Source organism: Polyergus mexicanus, unplaced genomic scaffold (genome assembly GCF_030449975.1).
Source record: "Polyergus mexicanus isolate NDT 795.1 unplaced genomic scaffold, iyPolMexi1.0 SCAF_18, whole genome shotgun sequence".
Classification (NCBI taxonomy): Eukaryota; Metazoa; Arthropoda; class Insecta; order Hymenoptera; family Formicidae; genus Polyergus; species Polyergus mexicanus.
The window spans coordinates 2182451-2199796 of record NW_027223338.1 but is presented as its reverse complement, the minus strand read 5'-3'; the positions used below and the strand labels follow the sequence as shown (position 1 = coordinate 2199796).

Here is a 17346-nt window from a genome sequence, read left to right as displayed (position 1 = left end):
CGCGTTTGGGTGTTGTGGACACTGATTTTTCTTGAATTTTCTTACGAGTGAAAGAGACTCTTGGAACGGTTAGTCATCGCCGTCATCATCGTACCCGTCGAATCGAACGATCGTCGCGCATTAGCCCGTGTTTGCCTGTCCCTCGAGTTTTTAGGCGGCTTGTGAGTGAAACGGGCGGTGTGATCATCTCCGCCGAGGAAGGATGACGCGTGTACGTCGTTGAAAGAGAGAGAGAGGCAGTCTGCCGGAAACAACGCGGGTAAGTTAATCGGCATTTCCATACAGTCCAGTATTCGCTTTGCGGCCCCTTTCGTTCGTATAAACGTCCGTGGCACACGTGTGCATTTTTGTGCCTTGCGGAGCGACGCGACGACGATCGCGTCGAGTCGATCGCAATCGCGATCTCGATCGCGTCAAGATATCCGCGTGCGCGGCCTTGCGCGGAAACATGTTCCTTTGCATCGGATTCGGATCCGCTATTTCATTGATCGGGAATTGATCGTCGCAATCCATTTTTTAATCGAACGAGGCGTTTAAGTTTACGCGCTTGTTAATTAAACTGTTTGAATTGCTTTCACCGTGACTCAAGACCACTGTAAAAAAAAAAGAAAGAGAAAAAGAGCATGTGGTGTATGTGAGAGAGAAAGAGGGAGATAGAGAGAGAAAGAGAGAGAAAGGAGAAGGAAGAGAGAAAGGCATAGGTATAATTATTAGTTGGATTATACTTAAACACACAGAATACAGTATATACATCTAATGTATATATTTAATAATATATATATATATCTTTTAATACATACTTAATAAAATAAGTATTTTAGTTTTGCAAATTATTTATAATTCATGAAAATATATATGGGACGTTCCATCTAAAGTGGTCACCCCCCTTTTATCTTTTAAACTAAAGGAGATAGACCATAACAAATATATATATATATATATATATATATATATATATATATCAAATTAAATGGTTTAAACTGAACTCTATTATGAGCATAATAGTTGCTTACAAAAACTATATGCATAATTTTTTTTTAATAATGTGGATATTTTGAGACAATGAAAGTTGTAGCAAACTGTTTGAAACGAATATAACAATTTATGATTTAATGTAAATATTTTACACATTATATGAATTTTATCGGCTTAAAATATCGCGGACGTCTATCTTTTCATTTTCGGTCCCGATATGCCCAATTTCTGACTCGAGATCATATGATCAATCTCTCTAACAAGTCAAAAGTTGCCCATATCGCAGGGGCAAAAATGAAAAAGCAGACGTCGCCTGCGATATTTTAAGCCCAATATAAGCTCGTATAATATATAAAATATTTATTAAATCACACATCATTGTATTCGATTCAAACAGTGCTACAACTTTTATTGTGTCGAAATATTCACATCGTTATAAAAAAAATTATGCATACTGTTCGTTAACACAGATAGCTTTCGTAAGCAATTATTATGCTCACAATAGAAATGAGTTTAAACCATTTAATTTGATATGTATTCCTCTCTTTTAATTTAAAAGATAAATGGGAGTGGCCACTTTAGATGGGACGTCCTATATATATTTTTATGAATTATAAATAATTTGCAATTATTTTATTTTTGTGTCCTGAATTCCCCATTGCAATACTTCCTACTTTTTAGGATACACCTGTATACAGTGTCCTAGGCCACCCGTACACCCCTTTTCTTTCAAAAACTAAGCATTTTAGAGAAAAACGTTTTCAACAAAAATTGTATGGTTTTGAGGGGAACATAAGATGGTGTCATTGGTTTGATCTTGGATGGCATCGTTAAGGTCAAGTTAAGGACACCTTCAATTTTTTAAATGGAACCCCCTATTTTTCATTACGTATTCTTGTAGCTTATCTCGAGAGCTTTCCAAAACACTATAATAAAGTATTTTTTCATGAAGTATTTTTCGAGTTATTTTATATTTTAATCTTACATATTTTGATATAAAAAATAAAATATTTCGTAAAATATTCAGTTTTCGATAATCTTACCGTAATACTTTTATGTAGAGAATAATGAGACAAATCAATTAGTGCAAAAAAAAAAAAAAAATGTAAATAATTTTCTTAAAAACAATTATTTTTTATACTAATTGATTTGTCTCATTATTCTGTATATAAAAGTATTACGGTAAGATTATCGAAAACTAAATATTTTACAAGATATTTAATTTTTTATATCAAAATATGTCAGATTAAAATATAAAATAAAAGTACTGAAAAAGTACTTAATAAAAAAATATTTTTTTATAGTGTTTTGGAAAGCTCTCGACATAAGCTATAAAAATATGCAATAAAAAATAGGGGGTTCCGTTTAAAAAATTAAATGTATCCTTGACTTGACCTTAACGATGCCATCCAAGGTCAAACCAATGACACCATCTTATGTTCCCCTCAAAACCATACAATTTTAGTTCAAAACATTTTTCTCTAAAATGCTTAGTTTTTGAAAGAAAAGGAGTGTACGGGGTAGTCTAGGACACCCTGTATATGTATACGTGCGCGTGCGTGTGTATGTGTGTGTTGGTTTATTTATTTGTTTCTCTTTATTCTAATTTGTATAAATTAGTAGGATTAAGTATGTTTCAAGAATAGATATTATTTACGCTTTTTTTTATATCAAGAAATTTTATGTTTGATTTAAAGATATATTTGTCAAAATCCAATACATACTCGTAATAAACTTGTAGACAATATTCAAGGACATTCTCAAGTCATACTTTTATATTATATGTATATATAATGTATTTTTATTTCGTAACGTATAATGTACAAATACTTTAAGACTATAGAAAACTTTCTCAAATAGAGAAAGTTTCATATCTTTTGTATTCATTTTTTTTTTTTTTTTTTTTTTTTTTTTTTTTTTTTTTTTAAGACACTAAACATCTAAAGACACAAACACAAGCATGTTAGCGGTTAATATTTTGTCAAAGTGTCTTTCAATTTTATCGATAGCATAATATAACAGTACAATCGATATCATATCATTATTATATTGATACGGTTCAGGGGGTGGATGATAGGAATTTACTGAAAATCCAAGATCAAAGGCATTCAAAACGCTGGAGAAAGACGGCGGAGCTTCGGAGGAGGGGGAGATGTCTACTGGCACCCAGGGTGAGATCCGGGTTGGCCCCTCGCATCAGGTTTGCCAAAATATATCTTGAAAAACTTTCTAGCTATTTAGCTGTATCGCACATTGTGCCTTTTTCAAGGCGTGTGCTTATTAGCATAGAAGTTTATGACGTGGTAAGGGGCGTGTGGATCGCGCGTATAAAATCACAAATCGTTATTATCGTGCATTAATTGGTCATTGTTACATCATGACTGTATATGACTATATAATTGTTATTATGACTATATAACTCATCCTATATATATATATATATATATATATATATATATATATATATATATATATATATATACAGATACAAGGACAATTTTTATGCAGTTTTAAATAGCATTGATTTTTCTTTTGTGATAATAAAGTCTTTCTTGCAATAGAAGATAATTGCAATGTCACGGAGAAACATACATTGTGCAGATTAGATGCCTAATTAAATAATTAAATTTATTGATTTTAAATGATTTATTGACATTAATGATTGAATTATGAATATATTATATTAAATTATGAGGAAGAAGCATATAATTTAATACAAATACTTTCACATATCTATTGTACATACATTACATGGCAAGGGACATATATGTATATAGTATATCTTATCAGACATAATGTAATTTTGTTTTATTTATGAAGATTAAACAAGAAAATACGAAAAAAGAGATTCTGGAGATCCTCACACACTCCTTACAGCAATAAATATTAAATGTAAAAACGAATGTAAAAGAGAGAGAGAGAGAGCTGCACATATGTGCACGCGTGTGTGTGTGTGTATGTGTGTGTGTGTGTGTGTACGTTGTATATATATGCATGTGTTACACATGTGTTTAACAAATACGCGCGCCTGCACGTACAAACGATTCATTGAGAGATAGTAAAAATTGAAGTTTATTTTCTGACGGACGATAAAAAGAGTTACGTAAATATACATATATATATATATATACTATATATGTACACATATGTAATCTAATCTGAAATGTATGAAGTATCAGTCTTGAAGTTTCTCGCGAATAAAACCGATAAGAGGTACCCAGATCGACATATACACGACTTCTCATAGAAACTCGCTTTTTTTTTTTTTTTTTTTTTTTTTTTCCCATCGAATATCGTACACCGACTTTAAAAATGTTGCTTATATTATAAATTTGACGTGTTAAAATCAAATAAGCATATTTAAGTTACGGTCAAAGAGAGATGTGTTATAGTCGTAATCTTACATAAAAGCGCGCGTGTGATATAAAATTCTTTTTAAAATGATCACAAAAATGTCAATGAGATTAAATCTGTTCCGATTTCGATCCCGATGGTTCAACTAAAGCATCACGCATTAAAGAGCTTGGAATGTTTCAGGTGTAGACCGATTTTATCTGCAAGTATGTGAAACATATTCGTCAAGCTCTCGACGATATTTGTTGTATCGTAGGAATGATCGCCGCCTCACCATCAAAATACCGATATTCGAATAAACCGAGAAGAAAATCTTTCTTTGCAATGCGCTGCGCATGAAATACATACTTTGAGAGTAATGTGTAATGGTGGTAATTGCAGTTTACATTTGGCGTTTGCGATGGCATTTTCTTAATTTAGGGTGGTATTTAGTCACGGTGAAGTAAATTAAATTGAAACGCGTCCGAGATAAGCGGATGAATTCACCTTCGCACTGTTTATACTTGTTGGCATACAACAATTATTCGCGATTGCTTACTTGAACCATCTGTGAGCACGAATATTGTCCCGAAATCTAACGAGTCTCCTTTCGCACCTTTCACACCTACCGTTTAGAATATTCTGTGTGTAAGATATTCAAAGAAGATATACAAGAGATATTTTTAAAGTTACATCTCGATAAACATCGTCAAAGTACGAAGATAAACTTTGTTTTCAATCAATAATCGCGTCTGTATGTACAACTAATCGATCATTAGTAAGTTTTACTTTGCCTATTTGTCGCTTTCCTCTTCTTAATTACGATTACGGCGGCCTCTCTCTAGAATTATTTCACTAAAAATAACTCAATCGGCGATCATGACGTGAAATGATAAATACATGATGCAAGTTATATTTGTAAATACATATAATTTGTATCATTAATCCGTAATTATCATAAGTGCCGTGGATAATTATCACGTGCTAATAAAGTGGGCGCGCTTGCGTGCGAATTTATCTCGCGTGTATATTTATATATATATAGAGAGAGAGAGAGAGAAAAAAAAAAGTAAAATTATACTATCCTCTAGATGAGATTTTCGCATATAATGCTCGAAAACGAAAGCCGATAGAAAGAGAACAAATCGCGGTCTTCTTAATTCTGTCTCTTTACGAATGCAAACAGAAAGAGAAAGAAAGAAAGAGAAATGGACAGGCAGATTTATGTCGATTAGTCTTTGGGAAAGTTAGTCCCTTGAGAAGGCAGGCCATTGAGAACGCGTAGGTACGTCACTCTTAACTAACTTGCTTTGGCATTATCTGTGCTAACCCCGCGCAATCCCGAATTTTTGGGATTTACAGGAATTGGTTTCTTGTCAGGCCCGTTTGCCTGAGTATCGGCCGGGTATACCTCCCGGAGAGCTGCCACCCGATCCAGAATTCTCCAAGGAGCGCGAGGAGCTAAGATGGATACCGGCGATGGCGTTGGACGGGGATCTGCTCATGTACTTGAGGGCGGCCCGTTCAATGGCAGCGTTCGCCGGTATGTGTGACGGCGGTTCACCGGACGATGGTTGCGTGGCCGCCGCCCGAGACGACACTACCATCAACGCGCTGGATATCCTGCACGACTCTGGCTATGATCCCAGTAGGGCGCTCCAAGCACTCGTCAAATGTCCCGCACCGAAAGGCATCGACAAGAAATGGTCCGAGGAAGAAACTGTACGTTTCTCGTTATATTTATGACTCGTTCATTACGGGTTTACGGTACAGAGCACGAGAGAATTTCTAACGGACGGATTTTTCCCCGCAGAAGCGATTCGTCAAGGGTCTACGGCAGTTCGGAAAGAATTTCTCGCGTATTAGAAAGGATCTTTTACCACACAAGGATACGGTAAAGATTAATGTTTTACTAGACTTTTCTCTTTTCGTACCTAACTGTGCTTTTTATTGTGGGTTCATCCTTCTTCTTTCATCCCATTTCTTCTTCTTCTTCTTCTTCTTCTCCTTCTCCTTCTTCTCCTTCTTCTTCTTCTTCTTCTTCTTTCTTCTTCTTCTTCTTCTCCTTCTTCTCCTTCTTCTCCTTCTTCTCCTTCTTCTCCTTCTTCTTCTTCTTCTTCTTCTTCTTCTTTCTTCTTCTTCTTCTTCCTTTTTTCCCCCCTCCTCCTCCTTAATAAAGCAAGGCAGTCAATAAATGAATATCGTGGAAATAAAAAAAAAAGAGAGAGAGAGAGAAATTACAATAAATATCATTAGAAGAAATACATTTTATTATCAAAATAAAAAAAGAATTGTTCCATAAAATTCTGTTTTAAATAAAATTGAGAGCGCCCAACATTTTTCTTTATAGGAGCGTTTTTTTTTAAAAGATATATATTACAATATAAAAACTATGATCGCACACATTCCGATTAATAAAAATTACTTGTCGCATACATAAGTTTATTTTTTCAAAATTATTCGCGACGAATATACGGGCGATGAATCTTTTGTATCCATCTAATAACTTTATTACTCGAAGAAAAAATTTTATGATGTAATAAAACATCTATATTTTTTTTTTTTTTTTAACGCTTAATCTTTGCACAGCCGGAGCTGGTCGAGTTCTATTATTTATGGAAGAAGACACCGGGCGCGAATAATAATCGTCCTCATCGACGACGCAGGCAGAGCTCGCTACGGCGAATCCGCAACACGCGTAACTCCCGTGCCGGCACACCCAAGGAGGAGATCCCTACGCCTACCAAGGACACACCGCCAGCAGTTAACCTTAGCACGAAGGAGACCGCGTCCGAGGTTGAGACCGTACCGGTCGGTACCCCGGCCAGCCACAATCCAGGCGGCGAGATTAGCTCCGTGACCGAAGACGACAATTCGGAGGAGGATAGTGACTCGCGCGACACTAATACGAACGGAGCGGCGCATTCGTGCCAGCATTGCTTTTCCAGTAGCTCGAAAGACTATCAAGTAGCCGGTAAAGATCGACTATTGCTCTGCGCGGAATGCCGGGCGCACTTAAAGAAGACTGGGGAACTGCCGCCCTTGCAGCCGTATCTGTTCCGCCCGGTGCCCGCGGAATCGCCCGAGAGTCCCGGTAGGATGCGCACGCGGAATAAGGCTAAGGAGACACCGAGACCAGCGAGACCGCGACGAACCGGCGGCGGCACAGACACGCCTGATCAAGAAAAGCAGCAACAGCAACAGACGCCTGATAAAAACAAGAAGAAATCGTCCGGCAAAGCCGACACGCCCAAGAAGGGTCACAAGCGCTCGAGTCAAACGGACGATACTTGCAACGACGAGGATAAGGAAGCGCAAAAGCGAAAACGCGGTGGCGGCGAACGGCCCGATAGCCCGTCCGAATCTCTTACAACCGACAGTAACTCCCTGATGGATGAGCCGGAGAGAGAGACGGAAGGTGACGCAAACGAGAATCAACCGACGCCGCCAACGGTAGCCGGTGTAACCGGTGGAGAAGAACCCGTCAGTAGTCCGGCCGTCACGACGCCCGAGGAGCCGTCCGAGCCAACGCCAGCATCGACTCCGGTACCGGCCGCGATACAGAGCCTGCCGATATCGGTGCCGGTGATACATAATCTGGAGAAAAAGCCTTCCGTCTTATTGGATCAAGAACTGGTAGATCAAAACAAGATAGCCGACCAGACGGAAGGCGTACCATTGGTCATGAACCAAGCACTGAAACTAGAACCGTTGCCGATCGATTCGACGATGTCACCAACTATGTCTAACGAGGATATGGGCAAGGAGCCCGAAACGGCACAGTTGAATTTGAGCACATCTGCGCAATCTGTTGGGACGGGTCCGAGCGACACAGCAAGTCCCGCGGTTACGGTTCGCAATCTATCGCAAACTATACCGAATATTATCACGAGCGTAGGCTCACAGGCAGCTATATCAAGCTCGCAAATTCCAGTGATATCGCCCGGTCATCAACAGACCGGCACTGGTACCGGTGGACTGCCGACAAGTCTCAGTATGCAGTACGTGCAGCCGCCACCGCCATTACCGCCGCCACCGGTACAAAACGTGCCGCAGAACCTTTCACAGAACATGCCGCCGCAGATGACGCCGAGCAACTTGCCGCCGAACGTGCCGAATATGGGACCAACAAATCTACGCCACATAACCGAGAGCTTGCCAACTTCGGCGCAAACACTGCCGCAAAGCATGTCGGGACCGCCACCGTTGAATCTCAATATTTCGCAGAACGTATCGGCCGGTATCAGTGGCTCGATCGGCCAGATACCGCAGATGCCACCAATGTCGAGTTCGCCATCGCAACCGCTCGGTTTGACCGTAATGTCGTCCGAAAGTAGAAATGCCGAAAGAATGATGGACGATAGACTGTCAGTGAACGATCGAGTGCGCGATAGCCGAGCTCCCGACTCTCGTATGATGCCAGAGCGCGTTTCGGAACGAACAATTGAGAACAATGAGTCGGAACGATCGGAGCCGAGCAATTTGTTTCAGCCGATACAATCCGGCGGAATGTTGCCGATGGAAAAGCCCGCGGGTATCTATAATTTATCGGCCGGTACACCGCCGATGGAGCCGCAGAATTTAAAGATAAAGCAGGAGATCGTACCACCGGAGCCGGATCCTCTGCAAAGCTTGAAGGAGGTTAAGGTACCGGGCTTCCAGAGCTCCAATTTTCCAGGTCCGAGTTTGGACAATATCAAAAAGGATCCCGATGGCGCGAGCAAACCGCCAACACCAAGCAAACATTCTATGCCGCCAGTTAGTCAGGCGGTACCGTCGATTCAGCCGATCGCGGCATCGCCGACACCGACGCCGAATCTGCCGCCGCCGCCCAGTTCGATACCTCAACCGGTAATGCATCCGGCGCAACAGCCGAGCCCGCATATGGCTCATCCCTTCCATCCACATCATCCGCTGATGCACCATTCTTTGTTCACTGCTATGCATACGTATCATCCTCATCCCTATCCAGGATACGCACCAGGATACCCATCCTTTCCGCCTTACGCTTATGGTCCGGTACCTCATGCCATTCCGCCGCCTTCGCCGCAACGAAGTCAGGAAAGCGGCAGCGCTATGATGGCGGCGCATCATGCCAGCACCAGCTCAAGTGTCACAAGCAGAGAAGAGGGAGAGAATCTAATCGCGAGTCATCACCATTCGTCTAGTATGCATCAGCAGCCGACGAACTTGCACCACGACAAACTATTGACCATCTCTTCTCACAGTTCTCACAGTCATTCATCATCCCACAGCTCGCATAGTAGCCAGCGCAAACCGTCGCTCGTTTCGGCTACATGTCTAACCTCATCGGCTAGTTCCGCGCATCATCATCATCGTGCGTCGCAGCCACAGCAACCGCAACCGGTCATACAGGAGCCGAAGATCGAACAAGACATGGAGATCGAACCGGAAGAGTCCGTTAGTCCTCGTGGACCGTCGCCAGAACCGCGAATTGAGGATTCCGAGTGTCATCGTTCGCAGTCGGCGATTTTCCTGAGGCATTGGAATCGCGGCGAAAATAACTCGTGCACGCGCACCGATTTGATGTTTAAACCTGTACCCGATTCAAAACTTGCAAGAAAGCGCGAAGAACGCTCGCGGAAACAGGCAGAACGAGAACGAGAGGAGCGTGATCGCGCCGCTGCTGCAGCTCAACAGGCTAGAAAAATGACGACACCGGAGAAACAACCCGAAGTATGCAAACCACCCAGCCGCGGACCCCTCGAACCAGTTGTTTCGCCATACGATCGTTACGCCGCGCGTCCCGGTTCTTACGCGGACACGCCGGCGCTCAGACAATTGTCCGAATATGCTAGACCGCACGCCGCTTTCTCACCCGCCAGACATCCCGCCCCGCCCGATCCGATGTTACATTATATCTACGGACGTGAGGCTGCAGCAGCACAACGGTTGGAGTTGGAGCATTTGGAGCGCGAAAAGAGAGAACGCGAGATACGCGAATTACGCGAGAGAGAGCTGAACGATCGATTGAAGGAGGAATTGTTCAAGGGTACGCCTAGACCGATGCCGGCACCGCCGGTTGATCCACACTGGCTGGAGATACACCGCCGATACGCCGCCGCCGGTCTAACACCAGCCCCTTCTGGACCACCCCAGGCCTTACATCAGTTCGGTCTCTACGGCGCTCCACCGGGTCCAAGTCAACTCGAGAGAGAACGACTCGAACGGCTAGGTAACTATTGATTAAGCTAACATTTCATAATATTTTATAACAGCGAGTGTAGAAGTACAGACTTCGCGTCGACAATCATTCGTTCGTTCGTACGAGTTATAGAGTTTACAAAATTGGGATTGATTTAAGAATATATAGTCAAAAGGATGATAGAAAAATCGATAGGCTGGGAAGAAAGATGGATTTAGATTGAGAGCGCCAAGTTATTTCAGAGATGCGCGTGATATAGTTAAACGTAAATGTTTAAATTCTTATGGCCGATTTCTTCAGCGCCAATTAACTGCGGTGACAAGATAGCTAATCTTGGCTCTCTGTGTAACCAATGATATATTATTAGAAGAACACGGTCTTTTCTCTCGAATAATTTTATCCAACGGTTAACTGGAGATGAAGAAATCGGGCAACGATGAGAATCGTATCTATGATCTTCGAGTTATGTGATCGAAGCGCTGTCGCGTTTAGGGATTCCGACTGCAGCCGGCGGGGGGCCAGCGGGTGGAGCGGCTGGCCATCCCGTGGCGGCTCATCATCACGGCCAGTTGGAAGAACGGCTGGCTCTGGCCGCTGACCCGATGGTCCGATTACAAATGGCTGGCATCTCGCCCGAGTATCACGCTCACACTCACGCGCATACGCATGCGCATACGCACTTGCACTTACATCCGGGACAGCAACAGGCCCAGCAACAGGCTCAGCAACAGCAGGAAGCCGCTGCGGCTGCGGCTGGATTTCCTCTGCCGGGTAGGTCCTTACACACAGGATGTTTCTTCTAAGCTTCTCCTGAAGAGCTTCTCCTTTTAAGAAAACGCCGCTCTCGCTTATTCCTCGTCGCTCAACAGCCGTTTCTCATTGATCGTCAACCTACACTTACCGTCTAGGTCGAGACGATCCTTTATTTTCTGCACCATATCAGCACGCCTGCGAACTTCCGGTTGCTCGACTCTGATCTTTGGCTAGTCGCTTATCACCGTCGCAGGTGCAAGTGCGAGTGAGTGTTGTCGAGGAATAGGCGCGAATGTGCGTGTGCGTGTATCTTAGAAATGAGAAGTAACATTTCTGGGATATTTTGTCGGTAGTTGAAAGAGGGTTCGACGGTTGCAATTTTCGCGCATAGTTTCTTCTATATTTGCGAGATAATCGAATATGCTTCCGCAATTTTGTAACGCGTCCCTACTAGTACTCTTGTAAAACAATTATTACACGAGGCAATGTTTATATAATTAAATATAATAAATATTTTATAATGTTTTTTTTAAATTCATCTTGTTTTTCTAACACGGCGATATCTTCGTTCACAGCTGCGGCCGGCGCCAATTATCCTCGTCCCGGTTTAATGCCGCGCGATCCTGCTCTGGCACTTCATCCGGCGGAACTTCTAGGAAGACCGTACGCGGACATGGCGGCGCATCACGAACAGTTGCAACGACATCTCATGATAGAGCGCGAACGATTCCCTGCTCATGCATCTCTCGTGGCTCATCATGAAGAATATCTGAGGTTTGTAGGCATTTGAAATCACTATCAAAACTTGCCTAACTTCTTATTGCATAATGCAATGATTTAAGGTAGCGGGGTATCCGCACTAACAAAAGGTGTTTTTTAGACAACAGCGTGAGCGCGAGCTTAAAGTTCGCGCGCTGGAAGAAGCCGCACGTGGATCGCGTCAATAATTATATTTTTTATTTATGTACATATAATATATATATATAGTTTCTTGATTGCGTTTAAGCACGATATATTAATACATATATGTATATGCGCGTATGTTGTATATATACGCGTATATATTATATATATCCGAGCGTTCTTTCAACGCATCGATGAGTTGAAGATTAAAAAAAAAAGTCAGATCTCGCTCTGTAATCATATATTCTCTAAGATCAGAAATTATTTTTATGATCTTTCAGGTCGCACAATATAAGCGATGGATATATATATATATATATATATATATCCATCGTACGTATATATATATATATATATATATATATATATATATATATATATATATATATATATACACGCGCGCAGCGAGCATAATCATTGTAATTCTCATTATTGTAAATAATACGACAAATTGATTTTTCCGGTGCTGTAACGCTCAGTTACTGGTACTTTTTAGAATGATCACGATTTATATATAAATGGCAGATATGTAAGCCGTTCAAGTCTTTAAATATAATATTGTTAATTCTTATATTTCGCTATTGACAATATCACAGTTTGGTGATCTTGCCCGGTTTATTCGATTGAACTTGCTTTTTTATTTGATTTTAAGTAGTATATATGCCAAAGCGCTTGTACAAGGTAAAATTCTACCGCGTTCTTTTTTTTTTAATCCTATGTATATGTAAATATTATATATATATATATATTTTTTTTTTAATATTTGTTCTCGTAAATAGTAAATGCGCATAGTCATCGTCATACAAAAAGGGATAAAAAAAGAAATTACAGATTGCTAGAGAAGGTAATAAATCAAGCGATCACATAAAACGAACGGGATCTTTCGTTTGTACATCTTTTTATATCGAAGAACTTTTGCGATATTTTAACTAATTTTAATTATTACGCTTAATAATGAAAAATAGTTGAAACAATCTAAAAGTTATGTCTAATAATTAAAATTAATTATAACGATGTAAGAAATATCATAAGTCGTTCATTGATAATAAGTTAGGCTCGTGGATTCATTTTTTGCATTTGTATTATTGATCAACTACTTGTGCTATGTCATCAAAGACTTGCAATATCCAACAAAAGGATATCTTAATAGGAGTGTGTGTGTATATATATATATATATATATGTATGTATGTATGTATGTATGTATGTATGTATGTATGTATATATGTATACACACATATAATATACATTATATATATAATATGTATAATATATATGTATTCGACATGTTAGTAAAATAATTAAACTTCAATTATATATTTTTATGTGATTATATGATATGATCAATATACAGAACGTAGAGATACAATATGTATATAGATCTACACGGAAAGTTCAACATACATATATTTAAAAAAAAAAATATTTAACATGATTTTCTGTCACGTTATAAATAAACCCAAATGTGTACTCGTTTTTTATCCTGCTACATATACACACTATTACAATAATTAAAGTTAGTTAAAAAAAGTTTTTTCAGATGTATAAATAAAATGTTTCACTTGTTTCAAGATTGCTTGATTCATTACCTCCTAGTAATCTGGATTCTTTTCTCTTATACGACGAGTTGTTTCAACTTATTTTTATTATTGTGGTAGTGTATGCATGTGTATAAAAAGATGGGAAATTAGTACATGTTTGCGTTTACTTATAACGACAGAAGATTATAAATTCAATCATCAATTACTTAATTAAATAGCTTCATTAAATCAAATCAATTACACAGTGTAAAATGTACATGTCTCTCAATGGTCACTGGAATCATAAAATCATGCTATTTTGCTATATCAACATTTGATATTGCCAAAGAAACATTATTCGTAAATTATACAATGATAAGCGTTTTCTTTTAAATCCATCGTTTAGTTTTCCACGTCAATCTATCTTGATCGTATCACACAATAGTATGAAAAATGTAATCTAAGTTTATTTATCATTTTATTAAGTATCAGACATGCGTGTATATGTAGACACTTTTATTTAGATATATTCTTTTATTGGATATTGCAAATCTTTGATAATAAAGCAGTTGATCAGTGGTAAAGACACAAAAAAAAGGAAAATAAAAAAGAAATACTTACCGTTGAATGATTTTTCAGAATGGTGTTTCTTTGACAATATCAAATATTGAAGTAGTGTAATCTTATGATCCAGTGACCATTGAGAGACGTGTACATTTTACACTGTGTAATTGATTTGATGTTGATGAAACTATTTAATTGAATAAACATTTCATACAAAATTCGAATTGACTCCTGTCTTCTTCTTAGCTATTCTCTTTCGAGTTTTAGTTAATTTTATGCAATTATTGTGAAGAGAAGATTGTAACGCCGCAATTTAATCGATATATTGCAATACACAGTAAGATGTAAATTCTTTAGCGTCTCACAGCAATATAATCGCGTTAAAAAGGACAAAATCGGGGAAACGAATCGCAAACATGCTGTGCAACGGTATGATAATTAGTTTTGCAGATAAAATTTGTTTCCTTTGCCCTACTCTATCACCCGGTCGCTACGGTCATCTACGTTTTTTATTAAGCATAATGCGAAACGCAGCCGTCGACCACTTTACATGGAATGCATCGCACTCGGCGCGCACACACGTGTATATGTGAGAGGCAGGGATGAAGCTGTGAATGTATTATTTCAATTCTAGCGCAATCGTATTTTTATATATATATATACACACAAATTGTAAGTAGTAAATTAAATTTTTGAAGATACGAGAGAGGGTAACGATATGGAATATAATAATATTAGATTATAACTTTGATTTTCACTTTGATGTTCTCGCAAATTTCAATGATGAATTAATTATAATACATTTACCCCACAAAAGATATAATATTTATCATAATTTTATCATAATTTTTTTTATATTTCCGCATTGAAGCGTTTTTTCTATATTTTCGTTGCCGCAACTTTCGCGTATTATGGTAGACATCAGAAAAGAGAAGAGAAGGAAGAAAGTACCGAAAAGGAAAGAGAGAGACAGAGAAAAGATCTTTATCCTCTGATCCTACACATGTGCGGCTCACATGAGTGTCGAGTTTAGCTGGGAAAAAGAGGGAGTAAGAGAGAAAGGAGAGGGAGGAGAAGAACGGCAACGCGGAACTGAGGGATGTAAGCATGCGTGACACACTAGAGATGAAGAAATTTCATATTCCAAAGGAAAGGAAATCGGCTGCGGATCAGTCGCTCATTAATAAAGGCAACGTTTTCGTGAACAGTTTGAGATCGTACCTACAACATGGCAACGCATAGGAAAGAAGAGCCGACGAAGCAGCGATATCAAGCAAACGCTCGAGAAAGGGATCGCACTCATAGGTGAAGAGTATTTTGCATTCGCATTTTAAATTTTTTAATTTCGGAGAACGAGTGACAGATAACGCTTGATGATATATAAGTCAAACGTTTGAGGAAGAATGGAAAGCATCGATTTATACGAAGATGAAGGATTTAGAGAATTGCGTGTAAAATCTCTTTCGATACAAATGCAATTTATCTTTAAATTCTTCTATTTAACGTAAATATGATGCGCGAGATAAATGTAATGGATATAAACGACCATATGCGGAGACACAATTGAAAGAATACAATCTTCATTGTGCAGCGTGAACACGGCTTTCAGCGTCCTGAGAACTCTGATTCCGACCGAACCGGCTGACCGGAAGCTATCGAAAATAGAGACTTTAAGATTGGCTAGCAGTTATATTAGCCATTTGGATGCTATACTCATCGCGGGTGCCATAGATCAACCCTGCTCGCGTCTCCTAAAAAATGGAGGCATTTGCTCGACAAGGCCGCAAGTTTGTACTTTTTGCTTGGCAATGCATAAAAAATGTGTAAGTTGTAATTAGTACTTTTGTAAATTACGTTTTGACATAGTATTCTCTATTTTATATTGTACATTGTGGTGTATGTGTGTATGTGTGTGTGTATGTATGATTGATGGAATATTTTTCTTTCAATACAAAAAGAAAAATATATAAATATACATAAATTATATATATGAGATATACACAAAGATATTATATATATAAATTTACAAAATTATATATGTGTATATAAATTTGTAATTATATATCTTTAATTATAATTATAAATATTTACAAAATTATAATTATATATGCGTATTTTCATAAATTATACACGATCTATATATATATATATATATATATAATAGGTATATATATATATATAATTTCGTAATTAATACGTATATAATTTCGAATTTTGTGAATTTTTAATCCATTTTTTTCGTTTTATTTAAATATATTAATTATGCGATTATAACATTTTTATCTTTCTATTTTGAATTTGTAGAGTTTTAACGTTTCACAAGTAATTTCCGATTATCCAAATGTTGAGACAGCGCCGTGCATCTTTACGCCAACGAATACAATGTGTTTCGATATAGATATAAATGATATTTAAAATCTGTGAGTTAATTATATAATATCTGTATATTTGTTGTAAATATTATCTATGATTATTTGTAGCATATGTTATAAGAATTATATATTAACTTAATTAAGAATTATATTAATTACATATTCCATAAATTTTACATTAATATAAATTTTTTAATAATATTCTGATTTTATGGGATAATAATGTAATTCATATATATATATATATATATATATGAAATTTTTATATACATATATCTAATAATTAAAAATAATATTGACACTTTTTACATTTCTAAATATGAGAAAAAGTGTAACGATTATAATTTTGCTATCAGAAGATGTATTTAATTTTCAAAATTAATATATCTAAACTTGTCAAAAATTAATAACAAAACATTATTTAAAATATTTAAAAAAATCATTTTTTTCGAAGTAGCTGTTGTCGATAAAATACTATAGTAAATCGTCTCAAGTATCATGGAATTATTTAAAGATGTCGCTACTTTAATTTAGCTTTATTCTACAAATTATTTTTCACATGCACAGTTAAAATAATTTACAAAAAAAAAAAAAAAAAAATTGAGCTATCTATCGCTTTTATATATTCCCTTTACATTTTCTTTCGCACATATTGTCAAAACACTTGAGCGTCAATCTGGCGCTAGTCAGTTTTATTTCGATACAACGTTAGTCAATACATCTCATACAATTGTACGAGCATGTAATAATATTTTGCGTTT

At 38.0% G+C, this 17346-nt stretch overlaps 2 protein-coding genes across 10 annotated transcripts; both read left to right on the top strand.

Moving 5' to 3' along the window:
• Nucleotides 1-12434, top strand: LOC138941055 (arginine-glutamic acid dipeptide repeats protein). Of its 9 annotated transcripts, none has more exons than XM_070310359.1 (8): nt 1-259; nt 3039-3175; nt 5689-6030; nt 6122-6202; nt 6898-10504; nt 10952-11245; nt 11803-12001; nt 12108-12434. In XM_070310359.1, exons 2-8 carry the CDS (start codon nt 3128-3130, stop codon nt 12172-12174), a joined length of 4638 nt encoding a protein of 1545 aa, XP_070166460.1. In that variant the 5' UTR covers nt 1-259; nt 3039-3127; the 3' UTR covers nt 12175-12434. The 9 variants fall into 9 exon arrangements, with proteins under 9 accessions (XP_070166460.1, XP_070166459.1, XP_070166457.1 ...); XM_070310358.1 differs by having other exon boundaries at nt 5671-6030; nt 10967-11245; XM_070310356.1 differs by having other exon boundaries at nt 5671-6030.
• Nucleotides 12435-12535: 101 nt separating this feature from the next.
• On the top strand, nt 12536-16673 carry LOC138941026 (basic helix-loop-helix transcription factor scleraxis). Its single transcript, XM_070310305.1, is given in 3 exon segments — nt 12536-15538; nt 15771-16036; nt 16518-16673. Coding segments are annotated over 3 exon segments (474 nt in total). The 5' UTR covers nt 12536-15441; the 3' UTR covers nt 16629-16673.
• The last annotated feature ends 673 nt before the right edge of the window (nt 16674-17346 follow it).